Source organism: Agelaius tricolor, unplaced genomic scaffold, assembly GCF_023055355.1.
Source record: "Agelaius tricolor isolate 1412-34295 unplaced genomic scaffold, bAgeTri1.0.p SCAF_1, whole genome shotgun sequence".
Taxonomy (NCBI): Eukaryota; Metazoa; Chordata; class Aves; order Passeriformes; family Icteridae; genus Agelaius; species Agelaius tricolor.
The window spans coordinates 66355949-66375864 of NW_027269261.1; the positions used below are offsets into that span (position 1 = coordinate 66355949).

General features: G+C 38.8%; 1 protein-coding gene across 2 annotated transcripts in view; it reads right to left on the bottom strand.

Moving 5' to 3' along the window:
• The window catches only part of SLC35F1 (solute carrier family 35 member F1), a 226108-nt gene that overhangs the window by 91798 nt on the left and 114394 nt on the right, over nucleotides 1-19916 (bottom strand). For both annotated transcript variants that reach the window (XM_071438019.1, XM_071438029.1), the window contains exon 2: nucleotides 4799-4974. In XM_071438019.1, coding sequence (XP_071294120.1) covers nucleotides 4799-4974 — 176 coding nt within the window. The remainder of the gene's footprint in view (nucleotides 1-4798; nucleotides 4975-19916) is intronic.

A 19916-nucleotide genomic window follows, 5' to 3' on the forward strand; every position in this document is an offset into this window, starting at 1 on the left:
CAGCTTTGAACATTTTACTTGACTGGAGGGATACCAAGCTCTTTGTTTTACAAAACAGTGGCGTGAGCATGCTTAGGAAACTGAACAGTGATGAAATGTATCTTTTCTAATCAAAATCACTCCCTGTCATCCTCAGTGAAGAGGAAACTCTGACAGGATCAATGCCTTTCCAGAAGACATTTCATCTCAATGGTACAACATATATTGTCCAAAGTTCATGATATCTAATATAGTTTGATCAGCTTAAATAATATACAGATAATAATGTTTCCCAGACAAACAAGATTGTTCTGACTGGCAACTGACAAAAAAAGGTGTTGGTTTAAAAGAAATTCTGTTATGTCTACCTAAGTTAAGTGCATAATACTAGCTTTGTATTAATATACCTTTACTAGTAGAACAGAGTTAAGTAAAAAGAGACATTTTACCTTTCTATCATTCAATAAATAGCTGACAAGCACTGCAGTGAAAAAAAGCAACTCCTTTATGGTTCTCTATCTTCCTTCAATTAGCCAGGTTTGGTCAACTTTGGTGAAGTAGGAGTGATGCTGGGGAGCAGTGCCATTATCTAAATGGAAATACATACTTGGATAGCAGACACATCAGGAAATTACATATGGCTGAGATACTAATGGCATAAACCACCCTGAGATAGAAATGCTTCAAAAAATGATATGCCAGTAAGAGGTCTGCAGTCTTACCAGTCTCACTGGACTCTCTTTCTTACTCAGGGGCACAGATCACCTTTAATTGTATGTCAAATCTAAGACATAACAGTCACTGTAGGGAAAACTATTTCCATTGACAGATGATATAACCTCATCACTTGGCCTAGAAGCAGAATTCATCCAGGCATACAGAGGTTCATAAAAAATATTTCTGAACAAGCAAATTTTTGCCATCCCTTAGTACTGGTGGGCTGAAAACACTCAGTAACTTGTTGCTCTAAAATGCAAGGAGCAGCTTGCAGTGTGGAGCCCTACTCACACAGAATCTGGCCCTCAAGGCTTTGTGGTTCCCGTCTGCTCAAAAGACACTTCCATTGCTCCCTCATTTTTTGTTTTTCAGAATAACAAAAAAATAGCAGTTTTGGTTTTTTCTGTTTTTAATGATGTCTAGTAGATGTGTTGTTTTCATTTGTAGCATATGTGACGTGGCTTTTAGAAGTAATTTATTTTTGGTGGCAAGCTGCTGATGCTTGCTCCCATGTTGGCTGTTAGCAATTAACACCTTCTGGTCCACTATGGACAATTTCCCACTTGCTGCTTTTTAAGGTGCTAAAACTAATCTCCACCAGCTCGATCCCTCATAGCTCCATTTCACCCATTTGAGGCTTTTCTCACTGATAGCCAAGGTTTTTCTTTTCTCCACTAATAATGACATAGGACGCAGAGCATATAGGAAAGTATCCCTACATGTTTTTGTCAAGCATTTCCCTCTGCTAACGAGGAGACTGAGGTGAGATAATATGTGTTAAAACCTTCTCAGAGGTGTTACCATGGACAAACACAAGTTCTGGCTGTGAAAACAACAGGCGTGAGAGGAAGCTTCCTCAAGAGAAGGAACTGAGAACGGCCTCGTTACCTGTTAAATGTTTGGCAGATTTATTTTTCATCAGAAAAATCCAAGTTTAGACAAATTCTTCCACTTTTTCATGACCTGTGCCTGAGTGGTATCCATGTTTTAAGGCCCATATGAAAATCTCAAAAGAACAGATCTCCTTCAATGCTTTTGTCACTTTTTATTTTGGGTCATGAGAACAAAGTTGCAATGATGATGAAAAGCCTTACTTACATGGACTTCACTGCTTAAAACTATTGAGTCTACTTTTACTCCTTGAAACTCCTTTTTTGGGGGGATTTAGATTTGTTTTTTGGGTTTTGTTTTGTTGGTTTTTTTTTCTGGTTTTTTTTTTTTTTTTTTAACATGGAAATGAAGTTTTAAAAATTCAGAGATTCTGACACCAGCAGGACTGTGCCTCTCCACTATCTGATGATATGTTGATTCACTGCAAGCTGACAATCCTAATCTATGTATCCATTAGGGCAAGCGCTGTGGTAGATTTATTTTGGAAAACAATCTCAACTCACAATATAAAAATGAAGTGGATGCTGCTGATGCTGGGCTAACTTTAGCTGCTGAAAGCTGAGCATTCACTGCAGAAGACTTTAGTCAGAAAAGCTCAGGAGCTTTAATCATCTGCTAATGATGATTTCAGAGACCAGTGCAAATTCTGCCTTTTCATTATCACTCAGGGAGTATATAAGAACAGTGAGTGACAGCTAAGTCCAAGGGCATCCAGAGTAAATCAAATTTTGGAAGAAGCCTCTGAAGAAAGAGGAACTCTTTGTGTCTTGAGGAAATTATAGATTTCAGTCCTAGAGTGAATTCAGGGTTTTTTTGGCTACCCCAAGCGACACCTCCTTAAACACTACATTTCTGCAAAAATCCCAGGAATTAATGAAGCAAGGAAAGAAGAAGACAAAGGGATGCAATTATTTTTTACTACAAATCAATTTATGATGGTTTGATTTCTGAAGGAGAAAAAGAATGATTTAAAAATTTTTCAGTCTTTCATAAAGAAGCATACTTGAAAAAAAAATGTTTTTGATGATGTCAGCACTCAGAACAGAATCATTAATATTATTATGTGATTTCCATTTATTAATGAAGCCACATGATTAGAGCTGCTAGAGAAACTGCTTTAATGGAACAAACACAGATAATGGATTTGAATAAATACACAAGCAAAAAGACAATGTCAGGCTCAGTCAGCTGGCAACACTAAATGCCGAGTAAATAAATAGGCTGTGTAGTGCTGTACCATCCAGCAGGAATGTTATGATGAATGCCTGGATCACTGCTTTCATAGCTTCTGTAGCCAATTTTATTTTGGGTTTTTTGGATGAAACTATCTTTTAGGGTTTTTTTACAGCTCCTTTTCCAGACAATTCCATTGGTACCCTTTACACGTGCTCTAGTTGTTTGTATGGTCTGTAATCAACCACAGGTGTATTCAAACACCTTCCCCAGCCCTCTTCACTTGTCCAGAAAACATTTTCCACATATTCCTAACACTTTACCACTTAGTTCCCAAACCTATCATATTGGCACAAGAGATACTTCTGACAAACTCCCTTTAGTCCACCACTGCATTTTTAAACAGAGTCAGAAAAATATTTATAAAGTGCCTTTTTAATACATATTCATATATGAGTAAAGGAGAGTGCTTGATAGTATTTTTTAGATGTCAATATACAACAGGCATCAAACCTTATTCCAAATTAGCCTCTGTAATGCACAGCAGAATGCAGTATCTATATAGGTATACCCTCTCACAAGCATTTTCAAAAAAGTAACATCTATTTAAGAGTCCATAAAGGGACTTGCCTTCCACAGTATCTAAATAAGTCCAGAGGACGACATTTCTGGGACAGAACTTGTGAACATCTAGGCAATCCTACACTCAGAGTAATTATTTTTAAACACAGTTCTCCAGAAAGCTGCTACTAATAACACATTTTAAACCTTTGGCAGAGCAAAGTATGTGGTGATGTTTCCCCCTACACAAACTGAAATACCAAGACAGTGAAACAGTGCCTGAGCAATCTCTCCTTATATAAGAACCAACATTTCCTTTGCACATTGGCTTTTAGCACCTCTGCAAAATGCCAGTGGGGACCAATGTTTATAAAACTTATGTTGTAATATGCTTAAGTGCTTTGTGCTGGAGTACTGAGGTATTTTTTGACTGTTCATTTTTGCATAGAAATTAAGTCCTTGCTGCTTTGGAACACTTTTAGCATTGTATCACAAGACTGTACAACGAGTGAAGAACTTAAGCTTCACGGTTGTTCCCTTAAAAGATCAAAGACCAATCCAAAAATCATTGTTCCTGTAAGAAAACATGAGCTTTTCAGTATGCTGATAAATGTACCACGGCCTAATACATTTTGTAGTTGTTATCCTCCACAGAGTCCTACCCTCCTTATGTCAGGAGAACACATAATATTTTTTCTCTTTTATTTAGCTTCTAATCTATGTGTTCTGTGAAGGTGAATAAATAAAATTATTACAGAAATGAGTGGCTGAGAACTTCAATGCATTCACTTCCCATACCTCATCTAGAACGAAATCTCAAAGAAGGGAAGAGATGTGCAGGAAAGGCACAACACCCCATAAAAAATACAGACTGTCAAAGAGAGCATCATTAGATAAACAGTACCAAAGCATACTGCAATGCATTTCTCATTTTGGAGGTCAGATTGGTTACACAGGCCCCATGGCAAAGCAGTGACAGGGCCATGGAGCTGCTCTGCCCAAACCTCCCCCCAGAGAGAGAGCACCCCAGAATCCCTCCCTCCATCTCTTACTTCCCAGTAGCTAAAAGTTGGCTGCTATTTCTTTCTGTCTAGTAAGTGAACTACTCAATTGCCATGATCAGCATCTAGAACTAGCAAGCTCTTCTTTGCTTGTATCTGAGCTCTCCTCAGTCTATGTAAGATGTAAAGCATACTTAAAGTATTTCCCAGCAAGGCAAGAACAACCAGAATTCAAAAGTACTGATGTTTACTTTAGCTTTTAGGAAGCACCCCAGTCCTTGTGATCTAATGCTTCATTCTTTGCTAATGAAGATTTGTTGGTGTTTTTTTCAGTTCATTCAATACACATTTCTAGGTAATGTAAATATGGAACAAATATTAGTGGGATATGTGTCTAAATCATATTGCTTGTTGCTGTTCTGCAAAAGCCTTTATTCCCACTGCTTTCTATACAACAGTTTCAGAGAGACACTCACCTTGTCTGACGGCTAGTGTTGTTGTGTAGACCAAGAACAGAAGGATATAATTGAGGAAGCTCTGGAAAACAGGTGTGTTGGCATGGAAGTCTTCTGACAGATACTTGCTTGTGAGACCAATGCCACAGATAAGGAGGGAGAGTACCTGGCCAAGTGCCACAGACAGCAAGAGATCCCTGAAAGGAATGAGAATAACAGACATAAAACACTCAGCCTCCTCACTAAGGAGGAAATGCTCATCCTCCTCCAGGAATCATGTTCAGCATTTCTGGGACATGGAAGAAACATGATGCTTCAGTCAATGAGGGGACCTGCTGGGTATAGCCAACATAACATTTCCATTATTCCTGCTCTTATCATGGGCATAAACATTGTGCCAACATCGTAGCTTTTATTCACATGTTAAACAACAGCAGATGGCACGTCCCTACCATTTAATTTTGCATTTCACATTTCACAAAGGATAAATGATAGTTTAAATCAACCAAAACACAGTACTGCTTCCTTTGAGCATCCTCCTTAACAGAAAGACCCAGGGTTATCATTCAAACACAGTGGGAAACACAGCTCTTTCAGGACTTAGCAGCCAAAGAGAAAAAGAAGATAAAGGATCAGATTTCATCATCAAGACTAATATACATTTCATCATATAAACTATTCTTTCAATCTACTATGGATAAATATATTTATATTTTGTTTCACCCTTCCAATTGCTTTCTCTTCTGCTTGATGGGAACAAGATATTCCAATTTTCCCCTTCCTGTCTCCTTCTGACTGTTAGAAATATACTTTCTGGTTAGGATTTTTGCTTTAATCTGTTTTTTCTTTTTTTTCATCTCCAATATCTTCTGCATTCTCCTATTACCCCATTCTCTTTCCCCACAGTTGTCAAATAGTTTTGTGCATGTTCTCTGTCTTCCTATAATATTCTCTTTACTGCAGAAATTGCTATATCTGAAAGACTTTTTCCCTCCAAATACCTCCATCTCTTTTACTCTTGTAGAATTTATTATCTAACTACACAGCCCAACTGAGTCCAAACAATCCTCCTTTTCCAAATTCCCCCATGCCCACAACACAGGAATATCTGTATTTTTTTAATTATCCGTATGAGTTTTCCCAGGTCCCCCATGTGTCAGCTCTCTCATGCTGACCAGGCCTGTTCTACAGCTACACCTTCCCATACATCTTTCCATGAAGAACGAAATGCAAAAAGTGTTGGTCTGGTAGAGAAGCAGGCAAAAACAATGCCAGGGAGAGCAAAAGGGCATCCAAAGGGGACATCTAGTCTGAGCCCTGCCCACTGCTACTGCTGCTGTCACCAGCCCCCAGAAAAGAGGGGCTGAGCTCCCTGGGGAAGGTATGAAGGAGAGGAGCATGTTCTGCAATGTCTCATTTGAGCCTGGAATGAGGAAAGGGAACTAAGCAATCCTAAGGGAGTAGAGGAAGGAGGGCAGCACCCTGCTCAGCTATAACACTATTTCATGTGTGTTCTCTGCCAGACAGTTAAAAAAAAAAAAAGTTTCAAGGCTGCTTTGCTTTCCCTGACAGATTTCCCTGACCTCGGCTCTGCGTGTTTGGCAGTGATGAGCATCTGTGCTTCCACAGCTTGGTAAACTCAAGTGTCAAGCTCGTTTCCCTTTTTCTCATAAACAATCCTCCCACTAATGTGTCGTGGTGTCAGTCATGGCGTGATTTAACCAAAGAGACACTGGAAAGCATGGGAGGCTGGATAGTCATATTCAGCAAACATATCTCGTGACAAACAGCCTGACACACAGAGTAAAGAACAAACTTTATTGTGCTAACCTTTGTGTTTTGATGGGAGACTGCTGGAGAAGCAGCAAGTAAGACTCTACTACTACTACTTCTGCTTTCACATTACTCACTCCACTGTGAAACATAAAATTATGTTTCACAAGGGAAACAAACACACTCAACAGAGGTGATATCCAAGACCATGATGCAGATGATGCCTACACTATTGATCCCCAGTTCCTGCTGTTACCTGCTCTGCTGTTGACATGGAATAGGAAATTTGAATACTGACTGCAATTTAAATCCACATATTCATCTTGCACCCTTGTTTATAGTTCTTCATTTAGCTGGATATTGTTTCCTACATCCTTCTCTAATTAAGTTTCATGCAGGGTTGTCCTCTTGCCTACTGCCATTTCTATAGTTCCATTTCATTAGTAAATTGGATGTTTGCAAATCAGTTACCAGCTTTACATGAAATGCAGGTGTGTCCTTGTATTTTGGCTGTGCCTGTGAGTGAAAGTTGTATTACATTCACTGGGGGACCGCACCTGCTCTGAAGAGAAGCATCTTGGATCCTGCTTAGATTTACATAAAGCTAAACACACCCTCTCTCAGGAATGGATTCTCACAATAACATATTTCTTGCTCCCTAGGGCTGTTAGCTGTTGAGAACCACACTAAACATTACATTTTTTCAGACTGGTGGGAAGTTTGATACGGTCTTACAAAAGGCATATTTTCTAGCTCAGCTCTCTATATTCAGGTGTGTCACCAGGCCTGACCAGTCTGCACTGACATTTGTATTAAAAAATCCAACCAACAAAACCTGAAAAACACCAGGTAAATTTCAAAGCTGTGTTTGATAGCTGTAGCCCTCTCTGGTGTGTGTTTTGATTCCCTCATTGCTATTTTGCTATTTAGAAAACAACTACATTTTTTCATCTTTGCCAAGTCATTCAACCACATCTACAAGTGGCAGTTTTCCTAAAGAGTCAAGGTCTACAGCACACATACACACATACAACCTGCCCTCAGCTTCTGGATTTTACACGTCATAAACTTATAAACAAGAAGGTAATTCAAATGTTATGGTCCTATTCCTGAAAAGTCATTGAGAATACCTCTCTAAGTCTTCTGTCAATTTCAAAATGTGTCCAAAGATCCACTTGCTATTGCATTATTGAAGTCATCAATGAACACAAAGGGTAATTGGAGTTCAGTTCGTGGACAAAAAAATCAAGGCTGTGAACCTAAACACCTCCAAGTCTGTAAGTAAAGGTTGAATCTGTATAATCTCTGTAATTTGAAAGCGCTTTTGAGTAATAATTATCTTTCAGAAAAAAAAAACTGAATGCAAAAACTGCAGAAAACTACTTTGTGGGAGTCCAAGTGCAAGCAGTACCATCACTATCACTGTCTTTCAAAACACTGACTACATAAATGATACTGAGTACATACTCACTGCTTGTCTCTGATTTTTTCACATATTTGGTATTTCTAATTATGTAAGAAAACTAATTCTGAAATCAAGCTGTTTTGCTTCTCTTCCAGTCAGAACTTAGTTAAACATTTCACAGTTGATGGATGACACAGAAAGATACAAATCTTTTACTCTTATTTCATAAGTCTAATTCAAGTGCCCATTATGTGCTCAGACTTGATCTATTTTACAAAATTTAACTGTTCATGCCCACATTAAACTCTCCTGCCACACCTAGTAATATGCCCATTACAGACATGAATGACAAGCAGTGGCACAGAAGATTCTGTATCCTCCCCTTCTTTCACCACTGCAGGCTCTGACACACTGACCATTATCATGGAAAACGGTAATGAAATGAAAAGTAAGTAAGAGAAAGCAAATAATGAGATCAATAAAATGCTCATTTTTGCCTTGGCTGAATGTAAGATAACAACTCATCTCTCTCCAAACAGAAAAGTGGAAACAAATCTTAAATTGTTTAAATTGGTGACAATGTCAGCGGCAATATGGAAAAATACAATTTTTTTATAAACCTAATAACCAGTGTAAGATACCTGAATTTTACAAAAAATGCTGGTAACATTGACTGTATTCAATTTTTTTTCCCTGCAAATGGTGATCTAATAATACAAGAGTCTTAACTCCCGAGCCTTTAATACCTGGATAAGAATAATAACATACCCATTCTTTTTAAGAAGAAGCAGCAAGCAAACACTGAAAAGAAGATTTCAATGTCTGTGGAAAACCTACTATTTCCTTTAGACAAAGTAAAAGACACTAACTCAGTGCTGTCATCTCTGGCACTCACAAGTATCTTCCCAAAAAAATCATAATACTGTTGAAATATGCAACATGGCTTCTATCTGCAACACTTTCTGTGTTGCTTTTCATGTGCCCCACCAGTCAGGAGATGGCACAAAGGATGATTTCTTCCCTAAGCTTTTTGGTCTATTGTGCTGGCTTCAGCAGCACATTCATTCACGGAGGAAGTAACATTCATTCATACCTTGAAGAAAGGCTGTGCAGTTTGATGGCCTTCAAACAGTACACCAGAAAGAGAATCTCAGTACAAAAAGCTTTATAAAAGTGTGGGTTTCTGCCTTTCAGGATCCACTTTCTCTTTAGCTGAGTCCTATTCTATTTCTCTACTTGTATTCTATTTAAATCAAAACAAATCAATTCTTCAAAAATCCCATTTTTCCCTCAGCAACACCAACAGTACTTTCTCAAACCAAGTTAAAACAGGGAAAGATCTTCAGCTTGTAGTTAAGCTTTGATCTCATAAATGCATAGAATCATTGAATCATTTAGGCTGGAAAAGGTCATTTAGTCCAACCATTAACCTAGGATCACACTGGTATTTTTAAGTGAGAAGTAGGTCAGAATTACTCCTAAATCTCCAGGTGTCATGTTCCTAAGTAAGTTTTTCACTCACAGCATACTAACAGAATTTTAAAAATACTTCTTTTTTGTCTCTTTGGAAGTGAAGCCAGAAGACAAAGCCTCCTCTTGATGTTGGAAGCCATTTAATTCTGTTTAAATGTCTGGGCTGGTAGCTGCTGTGCATCCTTTTCACTTGTTCCTCCAGGCTTATGGAAATTTCTGTCACTTGAGTGTCTCCTTTATCAGCCATGACAAAGCCAAACTTCTGAAGGCAGACATTCTCATATCAAAGAACTCTGGAGCTAGTGCTTGGTTCCTTGCACATACACACTGGTGCAATAAAGTGTACTAAACAGCTATCTACAGCTATCTAATTATCCTGTAATTATTCTACATGAAGTTAAAATATTTAACTCTGAATACTAGTCCATTCCCATATCCTCCCCAGAACATAGAAACACTCTCCACAACACAAAATCAAGGCAGTACAACACTGAGAAGGAGCCACACAATCACAGCTGCTGTATGCTGGAGAATCAATGACATGCAGAGGGTGGCCAAGTGATTTAAACATTCAGGCCTATTTAATTGACACTAAATCCTGTTTTAAAGCACTCTCCATGTCAGTTTAATTTAACTGCTTTACCTCCTCTCTTTTGCACTTTATTTGGTATCTTTCCACTGGTAAGTCCCCACTGCATCAGTTTTAGAGTATCTCAGATGATAAAGAACAGAGGCTACCACTACTTTTAATCTCGAGCATGAGGTGTGCTAATCCTTCAGCATGCCACAGGCTCCAGCAGACAAGAGATTGGCAGTCTGTTTCCTGAGCCAAAATTTCACTAGAGGAGCACATCTGTAAAGGCTGCTTTAGAGCATTGTAGGAAAGGGCCTGCAGGCAGGATTGTGCTTTCTCCAGGGCGGTAATGACTGCAACACGAAGTTACCACTCCAAATGTTCCAACTGTGTATTTAAAAAATGAAAAAGCAGACACACTTCATTCAGACTGATGACTGCTATGCCATAGTGAAGCTGATGATGTCTGTCACAGCACTGTGATTCTGCCAAGCTTCTTCACTTGAGTGCATTTTACTGTGTTTCTATAAAAGCATGAGGAGAAATAAAACAAGGTCTTAAAAACTTCACATTGATTCAAAGTAAGCTGAAGTTATGCCCCTGTATCCTGTAGGAATCCAGTCAAGTTTATTTAAATGCTTACAGGTGGATGTGGAATCTTGTTTTAAAATTCTACTTATCTGGTAGAAATGTTGATGCATATTACCATAGAAAACCCAGGAACAGGACATGCCAAAATCACAAATACTAACTGCCATTACCAGCGTGGAATGTGACTGTTTCCACTGCAGCCGAGTTCCTAAATTCCCACACCACCCCCCACTTGAATCGCTGCTTAATGAGGACACGGACATTACTTCAATATTTTGTGGTTCACACTCAACACTGACACAGGCAGCTTGTGAAAGAATAAATTAACAAGATTTGTTCTGGACAATCAGCTGAGCTCTCTCTGAAAGCTAAAGCTGCAGATTTTCTAATAGCTTTGAAACATATGAAGTCTCCTATTAGTCCTGCGTTGCTCTGAAATTGATTGCATCCAGAGAACAAGATTCTACACTAATTTTGCATGGAAACTTGTCTTTTCTTATTTTCCCCTTATTCTGACATGCCTGTTACACAGGGGAGAAATTCTACAAGTTGGCACATGCAACCCTTCCCTCCTCTCTGCCCCTTTCAATAAAGTAAGGATTGCAGCAAGTATCTTCAGTTAATGCATCAAAGCTGCTGCACACTGCTTTAGAGCAATTTACAGAAGCAGTCCCAATACTCTATAGCTAAATGTTCACAGCAGTAATAGCAACCACATCACTCAACACATATACTGACAATAACATCATGGGCTGATGGGCCACAGTATTCTATTGGTCACCTACTCCCATAGTCTACATTCTCTGCAATCATCCTAGATGATATCTCAAGAAAACACAGTGGATTTGTGGGTCTAAATAAAAGACACTTTTAATATTTCTGGCAAGGAAGAACAAACTGATGTAAAATATTTTCAGAATATAGGTATCAAGCCTTTGCTGAACAGTGAAATACCAAAGTCTGGAGCCCAACTAAAGCCACACTGCATTAAAATACAAACAACACTAATATTAACTGACAAATCAGAGAGAGAAACCCATGCAACACTAAACCTATCCATCCCTTAATTCCTACTGAGTCATTATTGTGAAATCTTTAATGCATTTATGTGATGTACAGGCTTTGTACTGGATCTCAGCACAAAGGTTGGGTTTTCCACACAGTGAGTTGCAGACTACCTCAAGCTCCCACTGAGGCTCAAAAGAAATTCTCTGTGCCATAAGCTGGGGGTAAGAGGGGAGCTCTGCACCTCCTTGTTCTCATCATCCTCTCTTGCCACCTCCCCAGCAACTTGTCACTTGCTTGCAGCTCTGGATCAAGCTCCACAGGTTCTTTCCCCAGCAGGCCCAGCACCTCATTGCAGCATCCAAGGGACAGCCAGACCTGGACACACAGCCAGCACTCCCCAAGAGCTGAAGAAGCCCCAGCAGCCACTGCCTTAGCTGGAAGGACACCCTGGAGAGAGCTGCCCAAGTTTCTTATCCCTTGCTTACTGGCTTTCATAGTTGCTTTGAGGTTTTTCTATTCAAGACATTAAGGTTCTAATTTGTATTCAAATACAACTGGGCTTGATTTTAAGAGCCTTTTGGGGATATCACTTAAAATCAAGGAGTAGGTACATCTGCCTCAAAGCTGTGGCAGACTCAGGCTCTGCTGCTTTTCTGTGATAGCTTGAGGGACCAGCCCAGAATGTTGACTTTGGATGAAAACAAAGCAGAATCACATTCAGCAAGCCTTGGGAGTCTCTGAAGCAGTTTCTTAAGATGAGCTTTTACCTAATAAATTTCCCAATTCTTGTATAATGCCAGTTACAGCAATTCTTGAAAATGGGTTCTATTTACCATACGCTTATAACCCCAACTTCACACACATACACACAAACATGGTCATAGTTATTGTGTTTTACAACACTTTAGTAACTGGAATTTACTGGAATCTTTTTTTAACACTGTTCTTACACAGATAAAACATATCCCTGCACTTAATAGTTAATTGTATACTGTTGAGATATCTGCTGCACTGACTCTAAGTGCAAAGAAGGCATTCCTTTTTTAATTATTACTGTTGAATAATATATACGTTTAAAGATAGCAAAGGAAAGTATGGTGACAAAACTTCCATGGTATTATCTTGATGGAGTCCAGTGCTAAATCCTTACAAGCAAATTGGAGGAATGGGGTGGGGGTGGGTGTGTGTGTTGGTGCAATTTGCTTATAGTCATCTTCATCCTACCAGTAAGCTAACAAAGAAAATAAAACAGGCTTATCCTAAAAACATGCCTAGGTTTTCAAAAAGCCATCTGCCTTCCAATCAGTAATTTCCTGGTTCCTTTTCAGGTAAAAATCACCAGACTTGGAGCCCTAGAGGCTTTTTCTCTTTAAGAATGAGGTCTCTCCATATACAGTTCTTGGCAACTTCTCAGCCTATACTGGATAGACTGGAAATATTTCAATCTTCGTGATGAAATCAAAAGTATAATTATAGATGACCATGAGATAAAAGAATTGTATTTCAGGTTATTTTAGTCAAATAAATTGACTGAAGCTAGCTGCAGTCCATAAATTTTTATAAAGGTCACTGTCTAGCCTAGTATGACTAGAGAACTTAGGATATAGAAATTAATATATAAATACGTAAATATTTGATCTAGATTGGAATAACAAATGACAGAATTAACTTTCCATACAAGAGCTTACAAAACTAGTTACAAACACCAACTGCTGAATATGGTACTTTTGAAAGACTAACTTCTTCCATCATTATCCAAAAATTAATTCAAAAATTATATTTCCAGTCTTAGAAATAGAGTAAGAGGCTCAATTATGTATTAAGAGTGAGCTGTAATTTCTCAAGCTAGAAATCCATGTGACAACCACTGAAAATACCACATTTTTGCCAATGAAATTGAGGCAGTCATTGGGCTGCTGATCAGTTATTTTTATCATTCAAGAATAAAGCACACAAACAGATGTGGTTTTGAGATAGATATTTATCTTTACTCTCTTCCAAATGCACCAGTCTGAGCTTTTAGATGTTGAAAGTAATGAGGATGTGGAAGGACTGATGGCTCTCTGTTTCTTGTAGAAAAGAAATTCACTGTCAAATTGCATTAGCTCATCTCACTTGCAGTGGTTTTTACGCCTAAGGCTCAGGACATTAAAATTACAGTGACGAATATCTTTAGATAATATGAGAAAGAGTTATAAAGTTTCAGTTCAGTTAAGATCATCATCAGCTCCCAGTTTTCTCAGAGGAGCTGAAAGCCTACAGTAATAGACCTGGATGATTCCCAGCATCAAGAAAAATAGCTCACCAGTGCCCAAAGTAGTACAACATCACTTCTTACTGCTCTCTTGCCATTACTGTACAGTGCTAATACAGTTTAAAGTGATGGGGGTTTATGGACTCTTACAGCAATTGAGAGACAGTTGATAAAGGAGGAGATGAAAAGCATTACAGCTCCTGCTATACCCCTGCCACTGATAAGCCAATCTTGATTGAACAGTCTGATGGAAAACAAGTTCATATGACTCAAGATTCCTCAAGTGATAGATGCTACTGTGACTTAATTCAGTGTTGTCAGAAACACAGAAGTATGGACTTAGAGTTCCTAGAAAATAGTATGTATGGGAGTCAGGATGATGGATGATTTCAGGTTCTTCCTGGTGCTCCCGAAAGTGGCAAAATTTGTTTTTGTTTCTGAATTTCTGTCCCCATAAAATTCACAACTCTAAACATATGCAAATGTGTGTACTGGCTGTTCATCTACAATTAGGCAACTGCAAAAATTATAGCTTACGTGTAAAACTGGAGGTCAAAAAAAAAAGGTGTTCATATTGGAAATGCAAAAATGCCTCTATGAATATCATGGCTGGCTTTTGGAGAACTAAAGCTACTAATTCAATTATTACAAGAGGTATAATTTTTTTCCTTTATTTAATATCAGTGCATTTGCAAAATAAATAGTATTGATTTTTCATTCAAGAGAGCACTTAATATCTATTATAAATATTTAATTTAAAAATCAAATTTATCTGCCTGGATTATGCAAAATATTTTTCTTGGATAAAACTAACTACATTTAAAACTTCAGAACAAAACAGTTACTTTTTTTTCCCCTGCAACTCTTGAAAATTGTTGCAGAATTAAAAAACTCTGCTTCTGTGGATGACATTTTCTCCACAGGCAGGCATATGCAATTCCCATAAGTCTGCATCATTTTTACAGTAAGTTTCTACTCCATAATCTATATGCTTGAAGCATGTAAAAGAAACCTTAAGAAAAATGTCCTTAAATTGGGCCCTGAATATTGGCCTCTTGATTACACCCCTGGTACAGAAAGACAAAAGATACCCACATTAGCATTTAATCAAGTGTCGCAGACATCTTTTATGAAAAATCCTTTCTTAGGATTTTTCCTTGTGAGAAGCTGCAGTTTCAGCAACTAAAAGTAAACAATGGTTATCTGCTGCTGTGGAATGCAATAAGTAGACTTGTGATTAGTCTCTTGTAAATGTTTAGATTTACTGACTACTCATGGCAGAGCTGGCTCTTGCTCTCTATCTGAGACACAGATCTTTGTTATTAATTTTTTTTCTATTCTTAGCTTAGCTAGCTTTTAAAGAAACCTTTTCCTTTCTATTTATTTTTAGTATAGTCTTAATGTAACATATAAAATAATAAATCAAGCCTTCTGATCATAGAGTCAACATTCTCGTCTCTTCTTCATCCTGAAAACCCTTGTGACCACTGTCACAATCAAGGACAGCACTACGCCATTGCACACTTTTCCAAATCTCCACCTGCTTCAAAGGAGAGATGCTCACATGCCTGTGGCTCATCCTAACTTCAGCTCTTTGAGGCTCTGACCTTCTTTTGCTTTTTCCCGTGTGTGTGTTGTATTGCTGCTACCTCATTCTGCAGCCCCTCAAGCAGGAGTAATGCTCAAAGTTGCTTGCTCATGGATATTATGACAAACACAAGGACATGAAAGTTTTACACTTTTTTCCCTCCAACAGTTCTTTAATGCACAGAGGCCAGAATTTTCCCCCTTTGTGCGAGTGTCTTTCTCTATCCTATTCTTGAATGTGAAGCTTGCATACTGAGTTTCAGGGTGGCACAACTTCATTATGGTGAAAGAGAAAACATCCTCAATAGATCTACTGCTAATCTGGTGGTTGATAGACCACAGGATGCAGATTATGCAAGTGTAAGTCCTCAGAACAAGACCACTGAAGCCACTTAGGCGAACAATTTAAGAGTTTGGCTGCCTTACCGAGCTGGGTGTCACCTTCTGGAAGAGAAGTTTGTGCTCTGGCTCTAGAGACATTGCAGAGGCACAGCTGGAAAGCGAATTCTGGTTTGGGTCAGTAACTAGCTCAGGGCTACAGTCATGATGGGTTTCAGCAGGCAACACCCTTCCTGGCCCAGATGGATCAATTGTGAGTGCCCCACTTGCAGGACCTGAAAGGTGTTGAGTTTTCTTCTCTGTCTGCAACTGGTCCTTTCTGAAAGCAAGGTCCCTCTAAGGTATTTTGAGTTGGGTGCCCAGAAATGATTCAGCAATAACCCAGGGCTGCCCTCACAGGTCCTCTCTGCCTTCCTACTCAGAAGATACAGAAGGGTCTTGCAGGAAAGGAAGCGCTTGGTGAAAGGGGGCACAGCAAAACCAGCCTTTTGGAGAGGTGGAGTGCAAGTACTTCTTTTCCTTGCTTCTGCTGTTTGTTCAATACTCAGCAGTGATAAAATCATTACTCAGCCAAAACTACACAAGAGGTCCAAACTTCTGCAGCTGTATTCTTATGCATTCTGCTTACAATTCAAAAAGAAAAAAGCCAGTTTAAGTGGAAATAACAACTGGTCAAAATTCAACTCTTGCTAAATGAAAAGTCCAACAACACTAAGTTCTTCACTTTTAGGAACGACTGTGGTGGTTCTGGTTTACTGCTCTAGCCTTAGGCTCCAAGATAAATCTCTCCCCCTTCCTCTCCTCCTTTCAATTCAGTGAAACTGCAGGACTGCCTCTGTCAACACTGTAAATTTACTACAGACCTGAAACACAATGATGGAACAGGCTCAGCTGAAAAAACATCAAGCCACTGATATAATTTTTCCTGTTTTATTAGAATTCAGAACTGCAAGGAGTTTGAAATAAATAAACTGTAAGTGGTCTGGGAAGTCACCAGCTGCAGATTTTGAGAGTCAAGACAGAGAAATTCCTGGCTTACAGGAACATGCTGCAGTGCTGAATATATGAGCGAAGTCACTGATGACCTAAAGAAGGAGAGTGATGAATCACTTAAATTAGAATGAAAACTGTGAAAAAAACAGGAGCTGTAAAGTCCTCTTGAAGGAAATAAACCAAGTGACATTTGCCAGAGCATTGCTCCCTGCCTTCCAGGTTGCTTTATTACAATTCCTTCACAATAGTAGCATCTAAATTTCAGATATGCAAAAAAAGAAAACTCAATCATGTAAAAGATTTTATGAGTGGGCACAATTTCGCCTTGCCAGCACTGAACTGTAGAATTATGCAAAGGCAATGAGCAGGCTGCAACCAGGCCACTGAGGGTTTCCTCAGTGTGTGCAGCTGATGTGCCATCTCCTTCCCATACACAGGACAATAGCACGCCAAAACACACCCTGACCCAGGAGAACCAGAGGACCTTTTGCCTCCCAGCCGTGTACAAGTGTGGTCATAACCTTCAGCTGGCAAGTTTATTTCATTTCCCCTCCCAGCGTGATTCACGTCTGTGCTTGCAGCACAGAGAGCAGGGGTCAACCTGAGAGTTGAAAAGTGTGAGGAAAAATCAGGGATGAAATCATATTCTTTGCAAGCATGACATTTGTGACACTTTGCTTTAAGGCTTTAGACTGCTACTGTTACAAAAATACATGCATAAACCTATCATTAGCATTAAAAAGTTTAGAAAGAATTTCCATGTTACTCAATAGCATTTGCTCTGCAGAAATCACCCTTCTGAAAGGCATCTGAGGCTGTAGTTATAACTGAAGGATAAAATCCCAGTCATAGCTCTCCGTTTCCTTGCCTTTTGGAATTGAAGTTAGCCATTAAATCGGATTTCACTGTAATGATATGCAGTATGTTCCCCATTGATGGCTTTTTATTCTTCTTAGTAAGAAATAAGACAAGTTGAGAAGGCCAGAGAGATAAACTCTCATAGCTGCAAAAGTGAATCAAGTGGCACGCCCATCATACAGAGTGCACAGCTGGGCTAAGTGCTTAGGTTCATGTGGGCCATCCTGCAACATGACTGCAGATATCTCACATGTTGCTTTTGAGCAACACACACTGCTTAATTTATGTGTGGAAGGGATTATCTGACAAGGGCCATGCAGGGCTGTAAAGTACCTAAATACTTCAGAGATGTAACAAACTACCTTTTCATTTACTGCCTTCATTTACTTATGGAATAAACTAAAATTTAATTCTGTTTGAATTAAATTAGTTTGTGTAAGTCAAATGCTTTTGTTTGTAAAGCCCAGTTTGAGCACATGGATCATCCATGGTTATATCTGAGTCAAGCAGGTGCAATAGGCCATGACAGGGCTTGCTGGAGTGAGGAGTGAGGACTTTGGAGTGACCTTTCCTAAGGCCACTGATCTCACCCGTTTCCCCCATGAAAATTTTGCTGCAAGTCTAACATCCCAGTGGCCTGCCCAAGTGGAAGCAGGGAAATCCAGACAAAACTGAAAAGTTGGTGATACTTGTGAAATACCATACCCTGACAGACTCTCATTCTGCTTCTTCAAATTCTGTCTGAAAGGAATAAGATGTCTTTACAAACAGACTGTGTGAATCTGCTTGTAGATAGGGCCAGGTACTTATAGAGAAGTAACAGAAGTAACTATTAGTTCTGGAAAATGTTACTAATCAACATGGACTGTTGCTCAGCCAAGGCCATGTTAAATCTCCGAGCCTAGAGAAAAAGACTTACTAGAATTATGAATATCTTTTTTCTTTCTTTTATATAAAAGAGGGGGCCATATTAGAGGTGAGAACAGTGTAGGCAATTCAGGAAGTCTGTGCCTTCTGAGTACCTCAGCTAGTGGGGAAAAGAAACAGGGTGATGGGGCTGGGAACTCAGGATAAAACTGGGGCTGTGTCACCCAAGAATTTCAGAGACCCCGTGAGAAATGCCCCATGACCTCTCACTTTATTCAAATAAAGTTACAGTCCTCTGTCTCCTTTTTGGACATAAACCTGTGGCATTGTGGATTAATTTTCCTAACATGTTCTTTGTCAAGATTTATTTTCTTGGGAAGACAGATGGAAAGGACATCATAGAAGACTGTTTGCAGATGCAAGAATATCTTTACCAACCAAACCCAAATTTGGCAGGACAGTGGCCCTTCAAATGTTCAAATGAAATTGATGAGGATGATTCTTCTCTTAGTGAATATTTTCCATTGCTCCCTAAGTCTGATTACCAGGCCAAGTGCCTGGACAGACATCAGAGGGCCTTACAGGGGAAATTATCTGAACAAAACAGTGGCAGTCAATGAGAAAATTTTAGTATCAAATCATGCCACATTGCTGCTACAGCTTCCTTACTGCATGCACAGGTGAGCAGTACATGGCCCTTCAAACAGGACAGCAATCTGAGACCCAGACACTGTTTTTTTACAGTTTACACTGTTGGGAAGTATCACACTTTACCTGTGTGCACTGTGCAACTACATGAGGTACAGAATATCATCAGTATCATGTTAAGGTTATATATTTATATATTTATCAAAAAATCATTTCAAGCTCAACTAACATGATTATGAATATGCAGGAATACTTGAGAGATATCATGGGACAAGATAAGAACAGATTAAGCTTGTAATTAATTGTGTGCTTGAATTTAATTTATATGCTTTTATTATTTAGTACCTGTGTCAACCACTTAATCTGCCTGCAAATCACTTCTTTATATAATATTAATGAAACATTCTATATTGAAATTCATCAAACTATAGAAATCAGATATTAGGAAGACTCATTATATCATCAATTTATCCTCTTCTACTTTAAAACAGTTCAAGACCTGTGGCTCCAGAAACCACTCCTTCAAGAATATTTCAGTTCAAGAAAGAGCATTCATAGCAGAATGAACAATGTCTTTTCATAATGAGAGATCAGAATTAAAAATCCAATTTACACTGTGGAACAAACTACAACAAGACTTTGAGAAGGAAGAAATAACAACAGTAACATTAATTTCAACACAAACCTTGCACAAAGGTCATTGATTTTACAGCTCTGTACAGATGACATTCTGAGAAAAGTGAAGATAATACAGATTTATGCAATAAGA